Raw genomic sequence first — 21532 nt, 5'->3', positions numbered from 1 at the left:
GTTGCCCAAGCTCACACAAATAGTTTGTGGCCAATTCCAGATTAAACTGCAGGTCTTCTGATAGTGAGACCAGCAACCTTCATTATACCTTCATACCTCCTTTGCAAAGATGAAATTCTTTGATGCTTCTTTCCAAATAATTTTCATTATATCCTTCTGAATGATTAGCAAACCCACTTAATAGGCATAGACACCGAGTCCGAAAGGTTAAATGACTGGTCCCTGAGGGTACAGTGAGTGTCACTGACAAAGAACTAAGAATAGAATCGCAAGTCTCCTAACTTAGAAGTCAAGGTTTCTATCTTTTAGGATATACTCATATAGATATTAAGGATACTGGCAAATAAAATGAGCAATATTTCCAGATTCTGGGCTATACAGTGTTTAATTTACCTCTCAGAATTTTTTTATCTGCTTTTGTTTAAGAACATTGAATTGGAATTTTGAAAAGTAGGGAATGGAGAAATTTATCTAAGAACATTTTCTTTCAGACAAAAATGTTTTAAATGATCAACATCTACAATCCAAAAGAAAACATACCTAATCCATCCAAAGTAGCAGGATGACCTGGTTCTCTCCTGTTTAAGCGACTTGCAACACTGATTTCTCATGTTTCAAATGTTATTCTGGTTATGTCACAATGGCTCCAGTCTATTCTGTGTCTGCTTGATTCAGTAACACTCCTGGAAGATGACAAGAACCATTACTGCATTCACCGGCCACCTATTACAGGCAGGGGACAAAGCCAGGAGTTGGAGGACTGTTAAAGGGAAAAAGTCCTGGTAGGTGCTCTAGGGGGGAGCTCGGGGTGGTGAATAGAGGGCATCAAGCTTTCAATGAGGTGGAAAGTGAATGGTCTCAAAGTATTGGAGCAAAGAGGTGTATCTTCCTGCTGGGAGAATTCCAAAAGTTTTATAGGATCTGGGCATTAAAAAGATGACAGGATTTAGAGAAGAGGATTAAAACGGAGAACTGCAGATAGAGAAGATGTGCTTCTGAGGTCCTGACATCAGCACACTGATCTTTAAACTTTATCAAAATTCTCTGCTGGCATACATTTTAAAAATTCTAATATATCCCCCTGAAAGAAAGAGAAAGAAGTTGTCCCAAAGACAAGGGACTGAAAGACACAAAGCCAACTTTTCCATACACAAACATTTGTTGGACGTATATTACATGCCAGTTACTATGCTAGGTACTGGCGATACAAAGAGAAGAGTAACTTTGTATGAATTTGTAATAGAGTTTAAAAATTAGATGTCTCTGTAAATCGGTGGTAAAATGTTTGCTCCACAAACATATGCTACTGTATACTTTCTTCTAGGAATTTAAAGAATTCTGCAAAGAATTCCATTCTATATTATTTTCAGGAAAAATCCAGAATAAGACAACATAAAATAGAATGACATGAATATGGACACACACACACTATACAATCTCATTCAATAAGTCAGATTTAATTGCATAATAGAAGAGACACAGAATGCCATTCTCTCTGAAAGAATCAGGTTGCCTGGATACACCATACCTAGGGCACTGGGGCTGCATCTCTTAGCCCCAGGACCTCAGCATGCACCTCCTTCACTTGCCCCTGCTGCCAGGCCATTCACAGAAGTTTCTCCCCAGGTGGCTTCTTTGTCTCCTCCTACCTCCCAAATCCCACTTTTTCATTATTCACCCCCACTTTGTTGTACCTTCCCTGCTCCATCTGAATGGTCTAAGAAGTCTACACACCTTTTAGCTCAACCAAAAGCAACTATAGCAACACAATTATTAGGCCATGTGTGCAGTATCATCTCAGAAAAGAAATGTTAGATGCCAGTGAAAATGATAGGTCGTTGTAAATTGGAAGGAAATGTAGGTATTTCAATATGATAATCACCACCTATTTCCAGAGTTATTTTTCTGATTACTCAGAATTCTAATATAGATGACGAAAGGATCTTTAGGACATGTTTTGAACATGTCATAACAAAATGCCAAGAACATACAGGTATTTGCGCACAAACACATACACGTACACAAAGGAAAAAGAAGATATGGGTATTTATTGAAAGGAAAAAATAGAAAAGATTATGACAATTATACAAATATGAACATAGTACAGACATGTTGCACAGAGTTAATTATAGAGTAGAAGAACCCATGGAAACAGAATGTTCCAAAAGATAATAATGTCTGTTTTTTTTCTCCTTATATTACTATATGATATATTTCTTTCCATCACAGCAAACATCAAATTTTTTCAACTCTCAGTGCTCAAATGCAATACATTAGACCACATGCAACAATAAAAAGAGAAAAACCCAGATCATTTCCAAATCAACTGGAAGCAATTTATTTAGAAGACTGAGCTTTAAAAATTATTTGAAGTTCAGAAATTTAAATTTTAAAAAGTTGATAATATAATTGATTTTTCCTAGGGTATTTAGAAAATTTTCAATATTATATTTTAGGAGAAAACCCAATAAAATATCTTGGAAATGCCTGGGGAGGGTCAGAAGAATGCACTAAAATGCACTGTACAATATTATACTGTTTCTACCAAAAGTACGGTTTTCTGTGGTAATTGTTCAACATTTTCCATATATATACAAATCAGTTTAAAACACAGGGTAACTTGTTTTCAAAGTTATTAAAACAAATACTTTTATCAAAATAGCAAACAGGAAAAATTTATAAACAAAAATCATATGAACCTCCAATTAAAATAATTATAAATTATAGCAAAATTTCATTTCTTAGCTTTGGAAAAGGCATGTTAGAAATTCAAATAGTCAAATAAATCAGAGATGATGTAGAATTAGACATCTATTATATGATTCCTAATTTCTAAAATTACTTATTTCTTTAACAAGGTTAAAATTATAAACCAGAACTTTACATTTAATTTCCATGTAATGGAAAACACTTACAGATATTTGATGTAAAAATGTTCCCACATGAAATACATGTTATATGACACTAGGAAAACTTTTGTTTTAAGTCACAACACAATAGAGATAAAACCATAAACTCTAACTTTAAAATACCTGTAAGATTATTTTGAATTGTAACGACAGAATATCTGATATGTGGTAAGAAAATACTGGGTCCAGTCATTACTCTCGAATACTGTGTTTTTGTTCATAGAAGACTCCTAAACAAAGGAGTCGGAATTTGGTTCACAGTTCATAAACTTTGTAGAAATTTTGTTATGATAACCTGTATCCACAGAGGAAGTTATCCATAAACAAAAACCATCTGATATTTACTAATTTTGTACAATCCATTGTAAAACTTCCTTGAGTCTGAATTTTTTACCAACTGGGATTTAATGTGAACCATAACCAGGGAGAGAGAACAATGATAAATTAACATAAAACATAAACTATGCCAGAAAAAGAAGAGGACAGAGAGTTAACACCTGCTATTACATACATAATTAAATAAAATGACATTTTTTTACATTGCCCAAGTGATCTAAAACCTAACTCATCGAAATTTTAATCTAGTAATGATTGTTGTCAAATCCAGTAATTAAAAATACTACCCAGTGTAGAAATGACACTCTTCTGTTAACTTTAAAGATTTTTACAGCTTAATGTTTTTAAAACAAATTATTTACTCAAATAAATTCTTGCCATCATGTGTTGGTTCCTGTAACTATTTATTGGTCATTATTTCTTGATATATAAACATATTAATTACTAGCAAGCAAATCTTGTTTTAAAAAGCCTTAATAAGTGGGCACAATTATCAAAATGGAAGATTCCTATTTGTATCTCTAGTTTGAAGTCCAATTAGTGATTTGTAGTCATTCAATATTTTATGTAAAGATAAACTCTAATTTGCTTTCTTAAATGTATAATATAAAATGATAGACAACAAATGCAAAATTTATTCAGAAACTGGATTTAATTTTAGAAGATATGCTCTTAAACACAAATGTATTTTATAAATTTTATAAATCTTAAGCTTAAAGATATAATTATTCACCTTTATTATTTAAGAAAAATTATTATAATGCAATGCAAAATGTTTGTTAGTGGAAATGCATCAATTCTTATTTCCCTAACCTTTCTTCACACTGCAATACAGAATTAATTTTATAAAGGCAAAAATTTGATCTGCAATGAAATTGGTGATGTGGTTTATAATTCAAAAAAAGCAAAAGATTTATACAGAATGTTTCCAATTCAAACCAAATTTTATTGGGTTTTTGTTTTTCTATAAAGCACCAAAATATTTCTATTTTCTTCTTGCTTTTTTCTTTTTTTTTTCCTTTTTTTTTAGTTTTGCTTTAAGATGTTTAAAAAGGGTTTCAAATGTTCTACAGATACAGATTTTGGAGAACACTGAATTATTTCCCCAAAGATAGCTATTTTACTTTATTGTAGGATGTTTTGAAGACTTTTTCCCCCTTCAAAATCTCATTTTCACCTGAAATAATTGCATTCAGCTCTTCTCAGCAGGTACAATATACATTTTTACAAGGTTTCACATTTCAAAATTTCAATAATGCACTTAAACTAAGCACTCCTCTTTGTGTGTGTGTGTGTACACGTGTGTCTATTATCTTGCAGTTCTGTTATTTACACTAAATTTTAGTCTTTTTAGCTCCTCAAAAATACCTTAGTGAACCCTCAGCAGTTGCTAACCACTTAATAATTGTGACCCCGCCAGCCCCTTCAAGTAGATCGTTAACCACAAGAGTCCTATTTCCAAACCATAGCGTCTGTCCAAAAGGAAAAGATAGGGCTTTGTGAGGCCGAAAGGAAGCGAAGGAAAACAAAACAAATGTAGTTCATGCTGAAAGTGAAAAGTGCTTGGACAGATTAGTATTTTCTTTTCTACAAGGCATCCTGCCAGACTTTTTTTTTTTTTTTTTCTTAATAGAAAAGACTTGTTTTTTGGTCTGATTTTTCGGTTTCTTGGAAAGTGTTGGTATTTACCACCCCCACGGGCTCCTCATAATTATTGTTGATTGTTTTGTGTTTTTTCCATCCGTCCACATCACAGACCGCCGATACCCCCGCCTCACCCTGTCAAAACTCCAACTCTGGGCGACCCTGGGTGTGGAAACTCTGCCGACTCCCGACGACACCTCCCACCCTTACCCACTCACGCCGCTTATTTTAGTCGCGGGATCCCCCACTCCAGTTGCAGTGAAAACCGGAAATTTTCATTTACCCCCCCCCTCCCCGCCTCCCTTCTCGCCCCCTATTCCGAGCGGACTGCTGGGGAGCTGGGAGGCTCTGAGCACGGCCGGGGCTCGGCCGCCTCCCCCCTCTCCGGAAGGCTTTAATTTGCACACTTGCTTGCCACCGCGCCGCGGAGCCCCTGGCCCCGCCGCCCGGTGGGTCTCGGGCAGAGTACGCGTCGCGGGTCCCCGCCTCCGCCCCTGCCGCGCGGCCGCCCCCATCGCCTCCCCAGCTCGGGCCCCCAGCCCCGGCCGCAGCCCCGAGGCCCCCGTCCGCCCCCAGCGAGCTGCGCGGGCGGCGCCCTCCGCGGTCCCTCCGCCCTCCGCCGTTGTGCCCACCCCCTCGCCCTCGCCGGAGAGAGTGCTGGTGACTCCTTCCCCAGTCTGGTTACCTGCTCCGCGCGCGGTGGACACGTGCGGAGGTCTGAGTGACACTCGTAGCCCCCTCGGGAGGCCCGACGCGCCTGGGCCCCTCAGGTGAGGAGCTTTGGTCTCTGGTGGGTGGGCTCGGGGTGGGGGGTCCCAGGGGACATCTGGGGGATTGCTAGGGTCGGAGGCAAGAATGTGGGTGGGGGCGAGTGGGGGGTGGGGGGAAACTGTGTGTCCTCGGAATCGACTTTGGTTAACCCCTTACGAACTGAGATGGGGTAAGTTACGGGGGGCTGGGTTTGGGGAGCTAAAAGGAGTTTTATCTAATCTGGCGGGAGGGGGACATCCCGCACTAGGACACCCCAATACCAAGATCCTGTGCCAGCTCCCACATATCTGTGCGCACAAACACCCACACATACACTTCTCATCCAACTTCTCCAAACGGAACTTGAACTCTACTCGGACATTCACATAATAATCTACATTCACCGTGTAAAATGCACTGCCTCTGGGGACTCCATGCTGGAGAACGTGTTTCCGTGCCCCCCAAATTATTTCCCCAGGAAAGCTCCCTCTGCAGCTTGTTGAGGTGTGGGTGTGGGCTCCATCTTCCCCACCATGAAATAAATGTTAACGCGGGCTTCCTGCTGGCAACCCCGCGGGCGTGTTATGCACAGAGGAGTGCACGCAGCCGACCAGTGCCCAAGCTTTCAGCCCCGCGAGGACACACGTTTGCTTTAGTTTCCAAGTTTATTTTTATTACTTAAAATATCGAAGTTAAAACGCACGCCCGCAGCGAGCAGCTCCGGGCCCCGCAGCGCGCTGGTCCGTGTGCACGTGGGCGCATCTGCATGTGCGCACACGCGGGAGTCGCGGTCCCCGGTGCGGCCTCTTCTCGCTGCGCTGGTGGCGACCCTTGCGGTGCTTGGCAGGCTTCGGGAGAGGCACATGAAGGATTTCATTGAGTGTGAAGACAGAGAGCAGAGACAGAAAGCAGAAGGAGGCGGCTGCAGCCTTTGTAGTCGCGGAGGAATGCGGAAATGTTGAAGCACTATGTCAAACTTTTTTGAAATGGGGTCAAGTCACATTCAGCCAGCGTGGGAAAGCAACAACAACAACAAAAAAAAGTGGAGGAGAGGGGGGGAAAAGGCATTGCTGCTCCCGTTTCCCTCTGCTGAAGCCGACCGTCCGCGAGCGAGGGGGGAGAGCCAGCGCGGGTGGTGCGGGGCCGGGCGGGGGCAGCGGGCGCAGTTCCCTGCGGGGGTGGGACGTCCCCGACGCTTCCTTTGCGGCGGGGCCCAGGGCTGGACTCGAGCGGGAGGGGGAGGGGGACGTGGGAGGGGAGGACTGGGCGGCCGCCGGCTGCTCCCCCGCTACCTGTGTGGCCCTCGACCTGGCTCAGACCCCGGGGCAGGCTCTGGGGGCTCTTTCCTCGGCTTTTAAGGAAAGTTTTGAAAAGAGTAAGTGTTGAGAGGCCCTGCCCTCGCTGCGGTCCGCTCCGCCCGCACACCGTGGGGGTCGCGCTATTTGTTTTTTCTTTAATTTCTGGCAGAAGGCGAGCGGCCCGCGGTTGCGGGGCAGGTAACTCCGAGGTGTCCTGGGAATTCTGGACACGTTGCTAGCGTGGCGAATGTCCGGCGGTGGCTGAGGCGCCTGTGGGGGAGGGAGTTTCCCTACGTCCTGTATAGGGGAGGGAAAGTTAGGGTACCCCTTTCAGGCACTTTGTTGTGCAGAGGGTTCTGGGGATTGGGGGCGCCCAGCTGAAGACAGGACCTGGCCCAAAGGGCAGTGGAGCAGCCACCCGCGCTACTTCTATCAGGACGACACTGGCAGTGGGGAAAGGTTCCTGAGTCCGGGTACCCTCGGCACAGCCCCCTCTCCCTCACCCTAGGAGCCATGGCCTTTACTACCTCCACCCCCACCCTTTTTAGGGAGGTGGCGTTTTGCTCTGGTTGAAATCAGAAAACTTCAAGTCAAGACACGGTTATGGTGTCTTCTTCCTTAAGTTACTCTTTTAAGGACACGACAAGCGAAAGTGTGGCGAACATCCCTTTCTCCCACTCTTGGGCTCCCGTGGGGGACTCCCCCCCTTCCAGGGCCTCTCGTCCTCCCACCCCAAGTAGCCCCAGCCCTCCCCAACCCGATGGTTGTCTTCCCTGGGTTTCCACCAGGGAGGTCCTCCGAGTCGGAGGAGAATTCCATTTCCCACCAAGACTCCTTTACCCCCCAAAGACCATTTGCGTGTGCGAATCGTTTTTAAATGTCTCCTCGAGGAAAAACTGAAAGTAGAAAGAAAGGAAGCAATTTCCGAGCAGATGTCTGACCACCCCTTTTCGCACACTCCCAGCATCGGATTACAGGGTCCCGAGAGCCCCCACCCACATTCTGCGGCCCCAAACGGGTGGACCCTCAGTCCGTTCACACCACATTGTGCATGGTCCCTGAAGGCACCAGGACCCCCACTCCCTGTACTTCCAGGTCCCAGGAGGCGAGGAGGGTAGCCGCGCATACAATCATAAAGGTATAAATATTAAGCCGTGACATTGACGTCCCCAGCGCCTCCCTCCCCCCCGCGCTCCCAGCACACTCTGGGCTGCTCGGCACGCCCCCTCCCGTTCCACTGCGTCCCGCGCGGCGCGCTCATCCCCGAGGGGCCCCTGCAACCTCTCCTCGCGAAGACGGCTCCAGCCCTGTAGGGAAAGAAAAGTAACTTCGCTTTTCTCGGTGAAACCAGGAAGGATTAGGAGGCTTGGAGAAGGCCGGAGCTCGCGGAGGGTAGCGACTCGGGCTTCATGAAGGAGGAGGAGGGGAATCTAGAGGAACCCCGTGGAAGGCTCCTGGGATGTCTGATTGCACTTTCTTGTTTTCCCGTCTTCTCTTTTAGGTGCAAAGATTGTGGACCGAGACGCGTTCGGACAGAGACTATGTAATCGGTGCGGTGTCTGTGTAGAGGACTTCGCTTCGGGGAGGGAAGAGGAGGGATCCACTCGCTCCTCCGGCGGCGACTCGGCAGGCGGAGTTTCGCGGCGGCACCAGGGTTACGCCAGCCGGCGGAGAGGTCGCTCCATCCAGTCCAGCGTCCGCGAGAGCCCCTGAGTCCGAGCGCCGGAGCCAGCGGGGGCGAGGGCGAGCAAGACCGAGCTCCGGGAGCACCGGAGGAGACTAGCGAACCAACCGCACCCCCGCCCGCCCCAGCTGCGCCGTGCCGGGAGGCGTCAAGGCGACATGGAGAAGGACGGCCTGAGCCGCGCGGACCAGCAGTACGAGTGCGTGGCGGAGATCGGGGAGGGCGCCTATGGGAAGGTGTTCAAAGCCCGCGACCTGAAGAACGGAGGCCGGTTCGTGGCACTGAAGCGCGTGCGGGTGCAGACGGGCGAGGAGGGCATGCCGCTCTCCACCATCCGCGAGGTGGCGGTGCTGAGGCACCTGGAGACCTTCGAGCACCCCAACGTGGTCAGGTGAGCTGGGTGCAGCGCCCGCACCGTCGGGGGCAGCGCTTCTGGTGAGGCCAGGCCGGGGATCCTCGGACTTAGGAAGGTTCCAGGCAGGGGGGCTGGGGAAGGCCAGGGCCACCCGTCGATCTGACTGAGTAAGTTTTGTTGCCAGAGCCGGTGACCTTACCAGCCAGAAAGACCAGTCAGAAAAAGAGACCTACGCAGGCTTCCCCCGCTGCTGGGCAGTTCCGAAGCCTGTACTGAAGGGGATCCAGGGGAGTTGGGTGCCTTTTAGGGACGTGGAACCTACCAACTCGAGGCACTCCCCGCCAGCCCCCACATATTTTTCTCTGCCATGGGGAATTTTTGAGAAACTGAAAATGAGTGAGAAAGACAACAAGTTGCAGGTGATAATTAATAGGTCGGGACTTTAAGGGTGGAGCCTAGGGTAAGTACCGCTTTAAAGAAAATGAAGAAACTCAAGAACATGTTTACCAATCACACCCAGTTTCTTTTTGTTAAAGTTTCATAATAAAAGTGGGTTCTGGTGGTCTAAGGAATTTCATTGCTGATGATCAGTGTCAAGCAGCGTCATTTAAAAAATGTCTTCCAAAAACTGTTACCTGTTTGTCTGACTTCATATCTCTGGACTGACACAGTCCTTAGATTCCCTTTCCCAAGGGTTAGATGTGAGTCCATGTTATGGTATCTTTAAATTCCTTGCTTTCCTTGGACTGGTCCTGCAAGTTGGTGGGAAGACAGCAGTTAACAGTCTCTCTTGTGAGTAGTAACCAGTATTAAAAGAAAGTGTGTGGACTTAGTATAATGGTGTTCTCTTGGTGATCCTGGAATTTCCCCATTGTGTGGTTGTGTCATCCCTTTCTTTTTAAACAGATGCATAGCTTCATAGCTTCAAATCGAAAAGAAGTGGACAGAAGCTTCTTCAAATTGGGTTGTGATTTTACCCTTTTCAGCTCTTTACCTTCAGTGTGTTGGAGAAAGGAGATCCTGGGATCTTCTTGTCTACTCATCCATCTAGGTATCCTGTTGAGCGACTGCTTGCCTACCGTGTGACCTCCATGAAATTATGTAAATAAACACAGCTAAATATTCTTGTAAGAAGTCAAACAGTTTAACATTAGTCCTCAAAATGAAGAGACCCAAGTCTGACCTTTGAAATACCAAGCCCTCTGTGGACTTAGGGAGACCAAGTGTCTATGGAATCTCACTGGGAGGTTTTAACTTGTCTCCTCTTATCCTGGGCTGGGTGATTTGTGTGGTGTTTTGTTCCCCACACAGTGAGAATCAGGGGAAAAGACAGCAAAGAATCATAAATACATAAATAAGGTAGTCAAGGGCAATAGAGAGAGGACCCCCATTATACCTCCATTTTAGCTAGTCAAGTGGCGGGAGGCAAAAGATAATGAGACTGGGAGGAGTGTTTAGGAAAATGGAATTTATGTAAAAGCAATAATTACCTTTTGTATATTTGTTAAAAAGCAACAATAACCCTCTGGGGGTGGTCTTTGTGCCATTGGAGGGAAAGAAGAAGGGTACCTTTAGCTCCCTATAACTTAGTTATCGTCCCACAGGAATCACTGGAGCTCTCTCAAAGGATGAATTCTACCACTAGAATTTTAAAATCAAAGTTCTCACTTTATTGCCCATTATCTATGGAGTGTCCAATTAAAGTTGATCATCATGTCTACAAATAAAGTAACCCTACCATGAAAAGCAGTTAAAGAGGCATTCCTGTGTATTATTATAGTTTACAAAGTGCAGTCTATTCTTATAACAGAGGAAGGCTGCTTTTCTATTGTGCTGGTAGATTTGGCTGATCTCTCCCATTGTGATTTATCCAGTTTTAAGTGTGGCTTTGTTTTTAGAGAGTTCTGACTGACCCATGACTTGGATTTTGAACTGTGAATTCTGGAAGGATGTATTTATGAAGTGAAGATGAAGGCATAGTTTTCTAAAATTATGTTTATCTGTTAAGTGATAAGGATGACTCTTACTTCTTGGAGTTGGGAGGATAAAATTGAGATAATGTATGTGAAAGCACTTTGTAAATTTTAAAGTACTTTGAATATCTGAGCATTTGTATTCCAATAGGTTAGTATAGGACCCTTACCCTTAAACAGGTTCCCAGGAAGGCCTCAATTTACCTTTTTTTTTTTTTTTTAAGAGCAAATCATATTCGAGCACAGACTTTGTGGGCTTTGGAACCAAGAAACTACTTAGCCTGAAGCTTTTCAGAAAAGGCCATCAGTCATATGCTATGAAATCAGTGACACTTGAAATTATTGATGAGGTCACTCTCACGAGCTACAGATCTCTATTCCCTTTTTGTTTCCTTCCTGTTTTCTTCTCTTCCGCCTTTGCCTTGGGGTAACCACTGTCCCCAGTGACTTGCTTGGCCAGACTAGGAATTCCGAATTTTAGAGGTTGCTAATATATTTTCAGAAAGGCTCAGGAAATCAAGAACAAGTGACAACAGTCCTTTTCCTTCCAAGGCAGAGTGTCAAAGTTGGCCTCCAAAACTGTGATTTGTTGTTGTCCTAGGATAAGTTTTACAGCCTTATACTTGGTTCTTTAAATGTTGCTTAAAAGGGCAGATGCCTTTTTAAGTGCCTTCAAGTCATAAGTAATTGATCATAATTATAGGCCCTTCCCACAGATAGTTAAGCCTCTAAGCTTGAAGGAATGCAATAAACATATTAGCTTTTTTTTCCCAAAAGTTTAAGGTCTAATTTTGGTGGATTTGCCAGAAAAACTGACTTGTTATTGCTGGCACTGGTACTCTGCGCATGCACAGGGATAATGATTTGAAATTTTTGCTTACCTGCACTTGATGTCTCCCAGGCCCATGCTTGATCAGCCAGTGTCGGAGATGTAAATTTATTTTTAATTTTATAGCTGATAGTCCCTAATTCTGGAGCCTTTGTCAGAAGCAGACTTCAGTCTGAACTTATATTGAAGCCTCTGCATTCCATGAATGAGTTCTATTTTCGATCATGAACTAAAATATATAAAGAGATAAAAACAATAGTATGTTTTATCAGCACTCTGTTTATTCACCCAATATTTATTTAGGACTTACTGTGTGCCAGACACTTGCAGAAGCTGGGGGTATAACTATGAACAAGTTAGAGGAAGCCTCTATGTTTGTAGAACTTGCATTGTAATGAATGAGAAGCTCGTTTTTTCTTTAAGAAAAAATTCACTTGTCTTTATATCAGTCGCTCTTTTTTGCTATGTTTAACCTAAACAGTTTTATAAAGCAACTAATATTTGTGATAATTTAGCTACCAGAAAACTGCTGATTGAGTAGGCAAGTTAACAAGTTAACCCTAATCAGAATCAAACACTTTTTGAAGATTAAATTTCAGCCTAGAGATATACAGATCAACTTATATAAAGAGGCATTGACATGCAACTAATATAGGTGAACATTTGAGCTCCATTTATTCAACAAGTGTTTAGGAAGGACCTTCTCTTTAAAAACCATGGGTCTAGGTGCTGGAAAGACACTGAGTAAATCACACCTGGCTGTCCTCCTCAAGTTTTCCCTGTTGGAAGAAATAAAAAGTTCATCATAAAATGGATACATAATAGCATCATGTGCCACAAGTGAGATACAGGTAAGTGCTACCTGTATTGTCCTCAAACATTAAGTCTATTAGTGTAAAAGCCAAATGGTTCAAGTTCAAGTATTGGTTCTAGAAACTAAAGGTTACTACATATTAGTGGTTAGATTTTAATATTTAAATGTCTAAATATGTTAAATTATCTTTCTTAGAATATTTAGTCACTGCTTTAAAACAAAACAAAGAACAAAGTAAAAGCTGTGCAGCACAATGATTATTCAAGGAAATTTTTCAAAATTTATTTTTTTTAAGTATCTCAATAATATATTGTGTAAAAATAGTATGTTTTTGTGGTTTTGTTTTTTTGTTGTTGTTTGTTTGTTTTTTAGAAAAAACTTCATCATTAACAGGGTAGAAGAAATATGACATAATTTGACTCAGAGTAAAGCCCAGTCTTTGGGTCTTTGGGTGAATTAGTTCATAAGACCCATTATGAATTAAAATGTTATTTTGTAGGTAAATAATAATTTTATTAGAATTTATTTCAGTGAAAATGGGAAAAGCAGTTAAAAATCTCCCTTTAAATTCTAATGTTAAAAGTATATTTGTTTCTTCATTCTTTGAGTTTCTTGGAAGTTTCCCAATTTATCAAGGTTGCCTAGTAAATGAACGTTTTCACAGTGAATGGAGTTCTTCTCATTCCTTGTTTCTTCAGAGGAATTTGATAATGCTGAATATTTTACTTGGCAGTTGTATCCTTTTTATGTAACTATTAACATCATGGAATTATTAGAATTTCTCAGTGGAATCAAGGAGAAAATAGGCTATCAGAGGGAAACTTGAATATCTTCTGGGACACTTTCCTGTGTTTAAGACTTGGGTAAATGACAATAGAAATAGACTCCTTGTTAACAGTACATTATTCTGTTTTTTGAAAAAAAATATGCCTTGCTATTAATGATTCCTTGGGAATTTTGTTTTAAGAAGGAAACACCTAGTACCTAGACTATATCATTGTAAAATCAAGGATATTAGGGTTTAGAAGACACTTGGTAAATCTTTCAGTCCTTTCATGTTACAGATAGGAAACTAAAGCCTTAGAAGTCAAGGAATTTGTCTGTTATGCCATTAAAAAGTCAATAACTTGTGTTCTTAAATCTAAGTATCAATTAAAACATTTTTGTTCATTTTTTTGATGGAAAAGGTAAATCAAATAGTGCATTTCTAGTTTGAAGAAAATTAATTATATGAAGATAAAGGTGATAGTTTTCCAGGAATAAATATATATATCAGTTCAGGAAATTCCTGAAGTCTATAGTATGAGGCAGTACTGAAGTATATCTGTTAAAATGTATGATGATTATTCCATTAAATTCTGCTTTAAAAAATTTGGAGTTAAGAACAATGGCATACTCATAATCCCTACAACTCAGGAAGCTGAAGTAGGAGGATCACAAGTTCAAGGCCAGCCTCAGCAGTTTAGTGAGAGCCTCAGCAACTTAGAAAGAAAATAAAAATAACTGAGGGTATAGCTTAGTGTGTAAAGCATCCATGGATTCAATCCTCAATACAAAAGAAAAAAAAAAGAGTGATATTAGAGAATTGAAACATTTAAAAAAAAAAGATTTTGGGTTATAACTAATGATCATTTAAGTAGCTGTAGTTAAGTAATAATACAAGTAAGTGAAATGATTGAATAGGTCAGTTATATTAAATTCATTTTAGAAAAAAGAATAATGGGGAAAATCAAAATGTTGTGTACTTGTGTGATGAATGATGTATTACATATGTGGCACTTACTAACTATTCCTTTGAATGAAATAAACATGATAATACTTAAAAATTAGACAGTATAACAACCTCCAGACACATAAACAAATGTGTTTCCCCTGCTTTCTGAGTAACTAACCACATTATTTCTATTTCCCAGGAGGTTCAGATGAGCTTTTCTGTCTTCATCAGAACCTCAGAAATTAATTTTGGGCTTCCTGGTGTAGCAGAAAACAAGGCAGAGGTGAAATCTGGTTTCAGGTAAATTGGTAATGGGAAAAGATAGTGTGTGTAATCTTGAGCTTTGTCCAGTATCCAGGAGACAGCACTGAAAATGGGCACCTGTAGTTGATAACAAACATTTCAACTAAAAGACAGTTTTGAGTAGTGATGCATAGATGGTAAATCAGGCATTCCAGCAATCAGAAAGGATTTTTATAAGAGCTTCTAGGCAGTTGTTTTGAATATATTTTTTTGCTGCCAGACCTGATTTTATTTTACCAGCTTCATATGTAACTGTTGACACCTGAGAAGTGAAGTAATGGCACTAAATTGTGGCAGGAATCTGTACAAGTGCACACTTGTAGCCTGGAAGTCCATTTGAGGTAAGGTATTAAATATTTTACACACTATAGTACTGGAGATTGAACCCAGGTTCTTGTGCATGCTAGCAAGTGCTCTAACACTGAGGTACACACCCAGCCCAGAGTATTAAACATTATTGATCAATCTTTGCCCATAATGTAGTTTGGCTGAAACTTTTTTTGACAACTACTGGTTTTGTGATCAAAGTAGTCATTTTAATTATTGATTCCTATTATCTGGCCTTTGTAGAGATTTTAGTTCAGTAGAATTAGGATCACAGTTTTGAGAATTTTTTAATTGGAAAGGGTCTTAGATTTAACCTAATCCAAGCTCCTTTTGTACATATAGGAGTTGTTTTATAAGTGGAAAAATTGTATTATTTTTAGTCAACTATTTTTTTTCCACAATTATACACATTGTAGATACAAATTGATTGAAGATAGCTAAGTTCATGTAGATGTTTATATCCAACATTAGCAGGACAGAATGATGAGTAATCATTGCATCCCTTGAGACGTTAAAGTATTTTCAGTTTAATGATTATGTTTGCTGACCTGAGGACAAGGATTGTGTCTTTTATATCCATAAATAACATGGTATCCATAGCTATTGATTGGCCAGTGTATGTTTCCTAAATGAATGAGTTAAGTAGAATTAATTAACTTATAAACTCCTCAGATGGGCACTTTTTATTCTTTTAGAGAGTTGTATATAGCATTAGCAAATATCTAAGGTTAACATTGACGCCAGGAGATTTTTAATATTAACTCTAATGCATGCATGTGTAGTCTATTTAATGCATGCATGTGTAGTCTATTTAAATCTATTTATCAAAAATGTATTCATATTTAAACTTTTCCCGACCAGCCATTTTTGTCTTTAATACTAGCTTTTGTTTTTGGTATTTTCTTGTGTTCTTTGTGTACCCAATAGTCAGATTCCTCCATGTCCCCAAATGTCCTTCTTGCCTTACACTTAACCTCTATGATTTTCATTTGGATCGCACTTGAAGGCCCTTCCTGCACCACTGTTTCCACCTATTGAAATGCTACCTATCCTTCGGGGCCAAAGTTTTATACTCCTTTGTAGTACACTCCTGGGTGCCTCCATTTGGATAATGTTTCTGCTTCCTTTGAACCTGTTAACTTTGGACTTCCTTGGTGGCACTTAGCATATATATGCTCTTTTGTATAAAATCTGTTATGTAAAATATAGTATTAATCCCCTTCCCTCATTATTACCTTTCTCTGACTCGCTGCCCTTTCATATCCCTGTTGTAAGCTCCTCTAAGCAGGAAGTGTCTTGAGATCTTGTTCATCCATTGGCAATAAAATGAATGAATAGCAAATGAGTGAAATCATAAAAAAGGGTCCAGTTATTAAGGAGGGAACCATATGGGTTATTTCCATTACATGAAAGAATGTTGATATTAAGGAGTGTCAAACAAAGAGGGAGAACAGATCTGTGTATTGGATTACACTTATGGGTTTCCTGGGAAATGATTTTAACAATACTGAAAACATAAAGTTTCATTTTTGTTTAACTGCAATCTCTATAGTTTATGTCAGTGAGTTTTGGAGTTTAAGTAGTTCATTCCCATAGTTAGCTTTGCAGATGAACTGAATTTATATTCTGTGAAGAAGATATTAACTTTAGGAAGTGAGCACATATTCAGTAAAAATTGAAAATGCCTTGAAAAATGTTTAAATGTAGGAATGTAAGATATTATAAATTGCTTGAATTTTTTTTACATTTGTCTTTTCCCATTAATTTCAATTTCTTTGACTTTCTGTAGTAGAAAAAACTGTTAGAGCAGAATTAGGTAAATCATCTTAATAATCTCCCAAAGGTGATGATTCTGGATTCCCTTCAGACCTTGTCTTCTACTTTTTTACATAATTTATGTGGAGAGAATTTGGATTTCACCTTGACATATCAGTAGGTTTAGCTAAGAACTGTTCCTCCATCTTGAACTAATTCCAGTTCCTCAAGACATATATGGCTGGTGTGTGTGTGCAAATGTGCATCACATACACATGCAGAACAATTGACTGCAAAGTTTCTGGAAGAAGAAATTCTGTTGTGTTGTTGGTTATTGTATCTCAAACACTTAGCATGGTGCTTGGCATTTTGTAGCCCAAAATAAATATTTGTGAATGGAAAAATGAGTGTATTTAGGAATTCAGAATTTAACTTTTTTAGTCAAAAATAGATAATGATGTCTGAAAACATGGAGTTTCTAGCATTCAACAAGTATTTATTGAGCATCTATTATATTTGATTCTTTGTTAAATTAAGATAATTATCACAAAAGTATCTGCATATTGAAATGTCTGTCCAACAAAAAGGTTAGGAAGTCTGTAATTTGTATATGTTTAAAATTTTTTCATTATAATAATTTGCGGGGTGGGAGTTACTTGGGATTGAACTCAGGGGCACTCTACCACTGAGCCACATCCCCAGCCCTATTTTGTATTTTATTTAGATACAGGGTCTCACTGAGTTGCATAGTGCCTTGCCTTTTTTATTGAGGCTGGCTTTGAACTTGAAATCCTTCTGCCTCAGTGTCCCGAGCAGCTGGAGTTACAGGAGTGCACCACTGGGCCTGGCTCATAATAACAACTTTAAAAAGTGTACCTACTAGGAGTCAGGAAACTTTGATTGTATTCTGACTCAACTTATTAGCTGTGTGGTGTTGGTTCAATTCCTAATGACTGTTGACTTCCCTTTCTCCACAGTAAAAAAGGAATTATTCCTACGCTTGGACCTTAGTGGGTTATTATGATCAGATGAAATTATGAAAATGAAGATCAAATAACATACAAATGCAAGGAACTATTAAAAAGCTAATTCCTCCCCTCCAGGAGTTTAATGTAATTTTCTTAAGGAAACTGGCGTATAACAATATCTCTATTATTAACAGTTAGTATGTATTTTCTTTCCTCCCAATTCATGTAAAAGTATGAATGGAGTTAGGTATTTCTGAAAAGATGTATTGGATTTATACTTATTATAGTAAAATATAATCTTTCATCATGGTATTGGAAATTGGTGTCAGGTTTACTTAATGCTGCATCGTATTCATTAATGAATTTTTTTTTGTGTGTGTGGGAGGAGTTGTGAACCAGATGCTCCTGAGAACACACAGGAGCATGATTTCTTTTGTATTTCACTGTCCAAAAAACTCAAAGACAAGTTGGAGTCTTTGCTTGTTCTTTCTCTCTCTTTTTTTAAGTTCAAAATCTCAAACGGAATTATTCATTTTTGTGCCACACATAGGAATTTCTCTTTATTTTCTGAGGCTCTTCTTATGGTATATCTGTTTTTATGACATTTAAAATGTACTCTGTGTTTAAATAACTAAGAAATTCTATCTGAAGGAAGGAAGCTGATCTCTTTCAGGGGCACTAATCTCTAGTGAATCCTCTCTTCTTCTTTGCTTCCTTTCATTGCTAAGTAATCTCATAATTTCTGTGTTAGGTATTCCTAATGATTAGAATAGAACACTTACTTTTCCTAAAAAGCTTTTATTTTTAGAAGGCATAAAAGTATGAATTTGGGAGCATTGATACTTACATTTATTCAACAACAGAACAAGGAAAAAAAAGACTGCATCTCAAGCTCAGACTTTTAACCTTTAGGGCTTTGGCTTTGACCAATATATGTAAAAACTTTTTAGTGGAAACCAAGAGATTATCTGAGTAATCCCAAATTAGGAGTTTTAGATGATGTAGTAAACATTCCAACCATGTAGAATCACTTAGAGAAGTTATTACAAAATCTTGAGTAAAAACTGGGTATTTTCCTGTTGAGCCATGAAAAACCAAGAGACAGATTTGGTAAAGAGACACAGTTAGAAGGGACCCTAAAGCTAATTATGAAGTCCATGTAAATTAGTTCCTTCAGGGAACCTGTAGAGCACAGGTTCTTCTAAATAACCCTTTTTTTTTTTTTTTTTGAACACAAAGACACAAACAAGCCAGGTGCTGTGGCATGCTTACCTGTAATCCCAGTGACTACAGTACCTGGCATGTAGTTGGATAAGTATCTTTAAGAAGTCAACTGAATAAATGTAACTGATCACTTTTCTTTTTATGGTAATTTTTTCAGCAGTCAAAATGTAAATTAACACAAAAATTTAGCAGACATTTTTAGTTCTCTATCCACACATTGAAAGTGTTTTAATAATAATTATGTAGTGAATTGAATTTTGACACGAGTTATTTTAATAACATGAAGATTAACAGGTAGATTGGACCCTGAGAGAGATCTCTTCTAAGCTATTTTTTCCAATACTCTTTTCATTGAATTATGAAGATAGTTTTTTATATCAGTAATATTAGTGATATTTAATGATATTTTAGGTGGCCAGATCAATTTTTGCAGATTTGATTTAGATATTTTGGGGGAAATTTGAGGACATGGTTTCAGATTCTCTGGGCTGTGCATTCATTTAAAAATATCGACATACATTCCACTAAAGGGTTTAACATAAATTTTACACCTTTGTAAAAATGTCTATAGCTTTCCTTACAAGTAGTGAGGCTCAAGTGGCCAGTCCCACGATGAATCTTGACTACTCCTATTTTGTGTTGCCATTCCTTCTCTGATTATCTAATGGGTTGTGACATCACTTGGTCATGACTAGCTATATATATATATATATATATATATATATATATATATATATATATATATATATATAAAATACATGTTGTTCTGGTTAATATTGCTATGTAATGTCACCCCCAAATTTAGAGGTTTAAAACAATCACTTTCTTACGTTCATGGTTGTAGTAACTGGGGAATTCAGACAGTACACAGTGAGAATGGTGTATCTCTCCAAGATGTGTGTGGATTTTTAAGCTGGAAATGACTCAACATCTGAGAATGTGATTGATCTACAAGTGTTTTCAATCTTTAGTCTCATGATTGATAGATGTAGGACAGAACCTGCACTGGAGCTCTTGACCGGTGCATGTACACTTGGCCTGGGCTTCCTTTCAGCATCAAAAACTTCAGAGCACTTGTATTTACCAGGTAGCAGCTCATGGCTTCAAAAGTCAGCATATTAGGAAACAAGGAGTGTTAACCTGTGTCACATTTTGTTGGTTTCAAGTAAGTTCAAAGCCCCAAAAATTCAAGGGGAAGGAACAAACACGATACCATAATGGAGGGAATGTTACAGAATTTGTACCACCACCACCCTCAGCATTTTTTGTAATCATGACATTAATACTTGTTGATCAGTACAAAGCAACTGATAATTTTAAAAAAGCAAGATTTGTGCCCTGACTACCTCTATTTCCAGTACTCAACTTCTTTTGACTGTTTTTACTCCTGCTGGTAGTTACCTCTATAAATCTAGATAACATGCTATACTCTTATTTCATGATATTTAAATTTCATACAATATCTATTTACTTTCTACTCACAAAGATGAGAATTTAGCTCATTATTCATTTTCTTCACCTTTTGCTTTTTTGAATGTCTTTATTTCATATAATAATTTTAAAACCATTTCTAAACATCAGTTTTATGTTCTTTCCTTGGACAGTATCTCCTGATTTAGTAAGAGGAGCATATTTTATCTTCTTAACCTTTCCTCCTCCTTTGTCTTTCCGTTAACATCACAATGTCTTTAGCTAATTTGCTGAAGTTGTTAAATATTTGCATTCTGTTCAACAACCTTAGCAGAACCTTCCCTGCTTTATTTAAAGGTTGACTCTCTGAAACCAAATGCTAGTAAATAGTGCTTACATTATTCTAACTGTAGAATTCAGGGCTGGATCAAATAGTTGGTTTTACATTTCTTTCCTAACCGACCCTACCAAAAAAAAAAAGAAAAACAAAAACAAAAAAACAACCCTATGAGGCTTATGGAGTCCTTCTTTCTTAAATATAAATATTTTATTTTCTTATTCTTCATAGATTGTTTAAAATTATGTCCTATTTTAGTGTATTTCTTATTCATGCCATGATTTTCTTGTACCATTGTTTTTCCTGGAGTTTATAATTGCCTTTTTTTTTTCCTTGTCCTGTTTGCCTTTTCCTAATCTATGTTCTTCAGAAATACTATCTAGGTTTGATGTTTTGTTTTGTTCTATTCACTCTGTTGGGCATTCTGTGAAATATTCCTAAGTGCAGATGGCTTCATTTTACTTTTAAAAATAGCTTCTTTCTCTCTGTTCTGTTCTCTTTCTGAAGTTCTCCTATTAGTCAGATATGGTCTTCCAGTTGGGATTGCTGTGCTTCTAAAAGATTCATCTTTTAGGTCATTCTTTTCCTCTGTTTTCTAATTAATTTATTTTATTTGACTTTTTTTCTCTGTGTACTAAAGAAATTTATATATTATTTTCCACATGTCTCTAGGATTCACTCTTTTGGCAATTGTTTTTTGACTTAAAAGCATCTTTTATGTTGTTTTTCTCTGCCTTTTTTTTTCTTTTTTAAGCATCCTGTTCTGGTTTTATGTAGTGTTTCGTCTAAGTTGAGTTTGTTGACATACAATATATAAACAGTACAATGCATTCATTTTAATTATGTAAGATTTATGAATTTTGGTAAATTTATACATCCATATAACCACCACCACAATTAAG

The 21532-nt window shown here is 39.4% G+C and overlaps 1 protein-coding gene across 1 annotated transcript in view; it reads left to right on the top strand.

Annotated features, from left to right (window-relative positions):
* Positions 1 to 8696: 8696 nt before the first annotated feature.
* Cdk6 (cyclin dependent kinase 6) overlaps positions 8697 to 21532 on the top strand; it is a 200657-nt gene continuing 187821 nt past the window's right edge. Inside the window, exon 1 of the mRNA XM_026391545.2 lies at positions 8697 to 9012. Coding sequence (XP_026247330.1) covers positions 8780 to 9012 — 233 coding nt within the window. The 5' untranslated portion in view covers positions 8697 to 8779. The remainder of the gene's footprint in view (positions 9013 to 21532) is intronic.

This window comes from Urocitellus parryii, chromosome 3, assembly GCF_045843805.1.
Source record: "Urocitellus parryii isolate mUroPar1 chromosome 3, mUroPar1.hap1, whole genome shotgun sequence".
NCBI classification, from domain to species: Eukaryota; Metazoa; Chordata; class Mammalia; order Rodentia; family Sciuridae; genus Urocitellus; species Urocitellus parryii.
The sequence above is the reverse complement of the archived record's forward strand: the minus strand, read 5'-3'. Positions and strand labels throughout refer to the sequence as shown.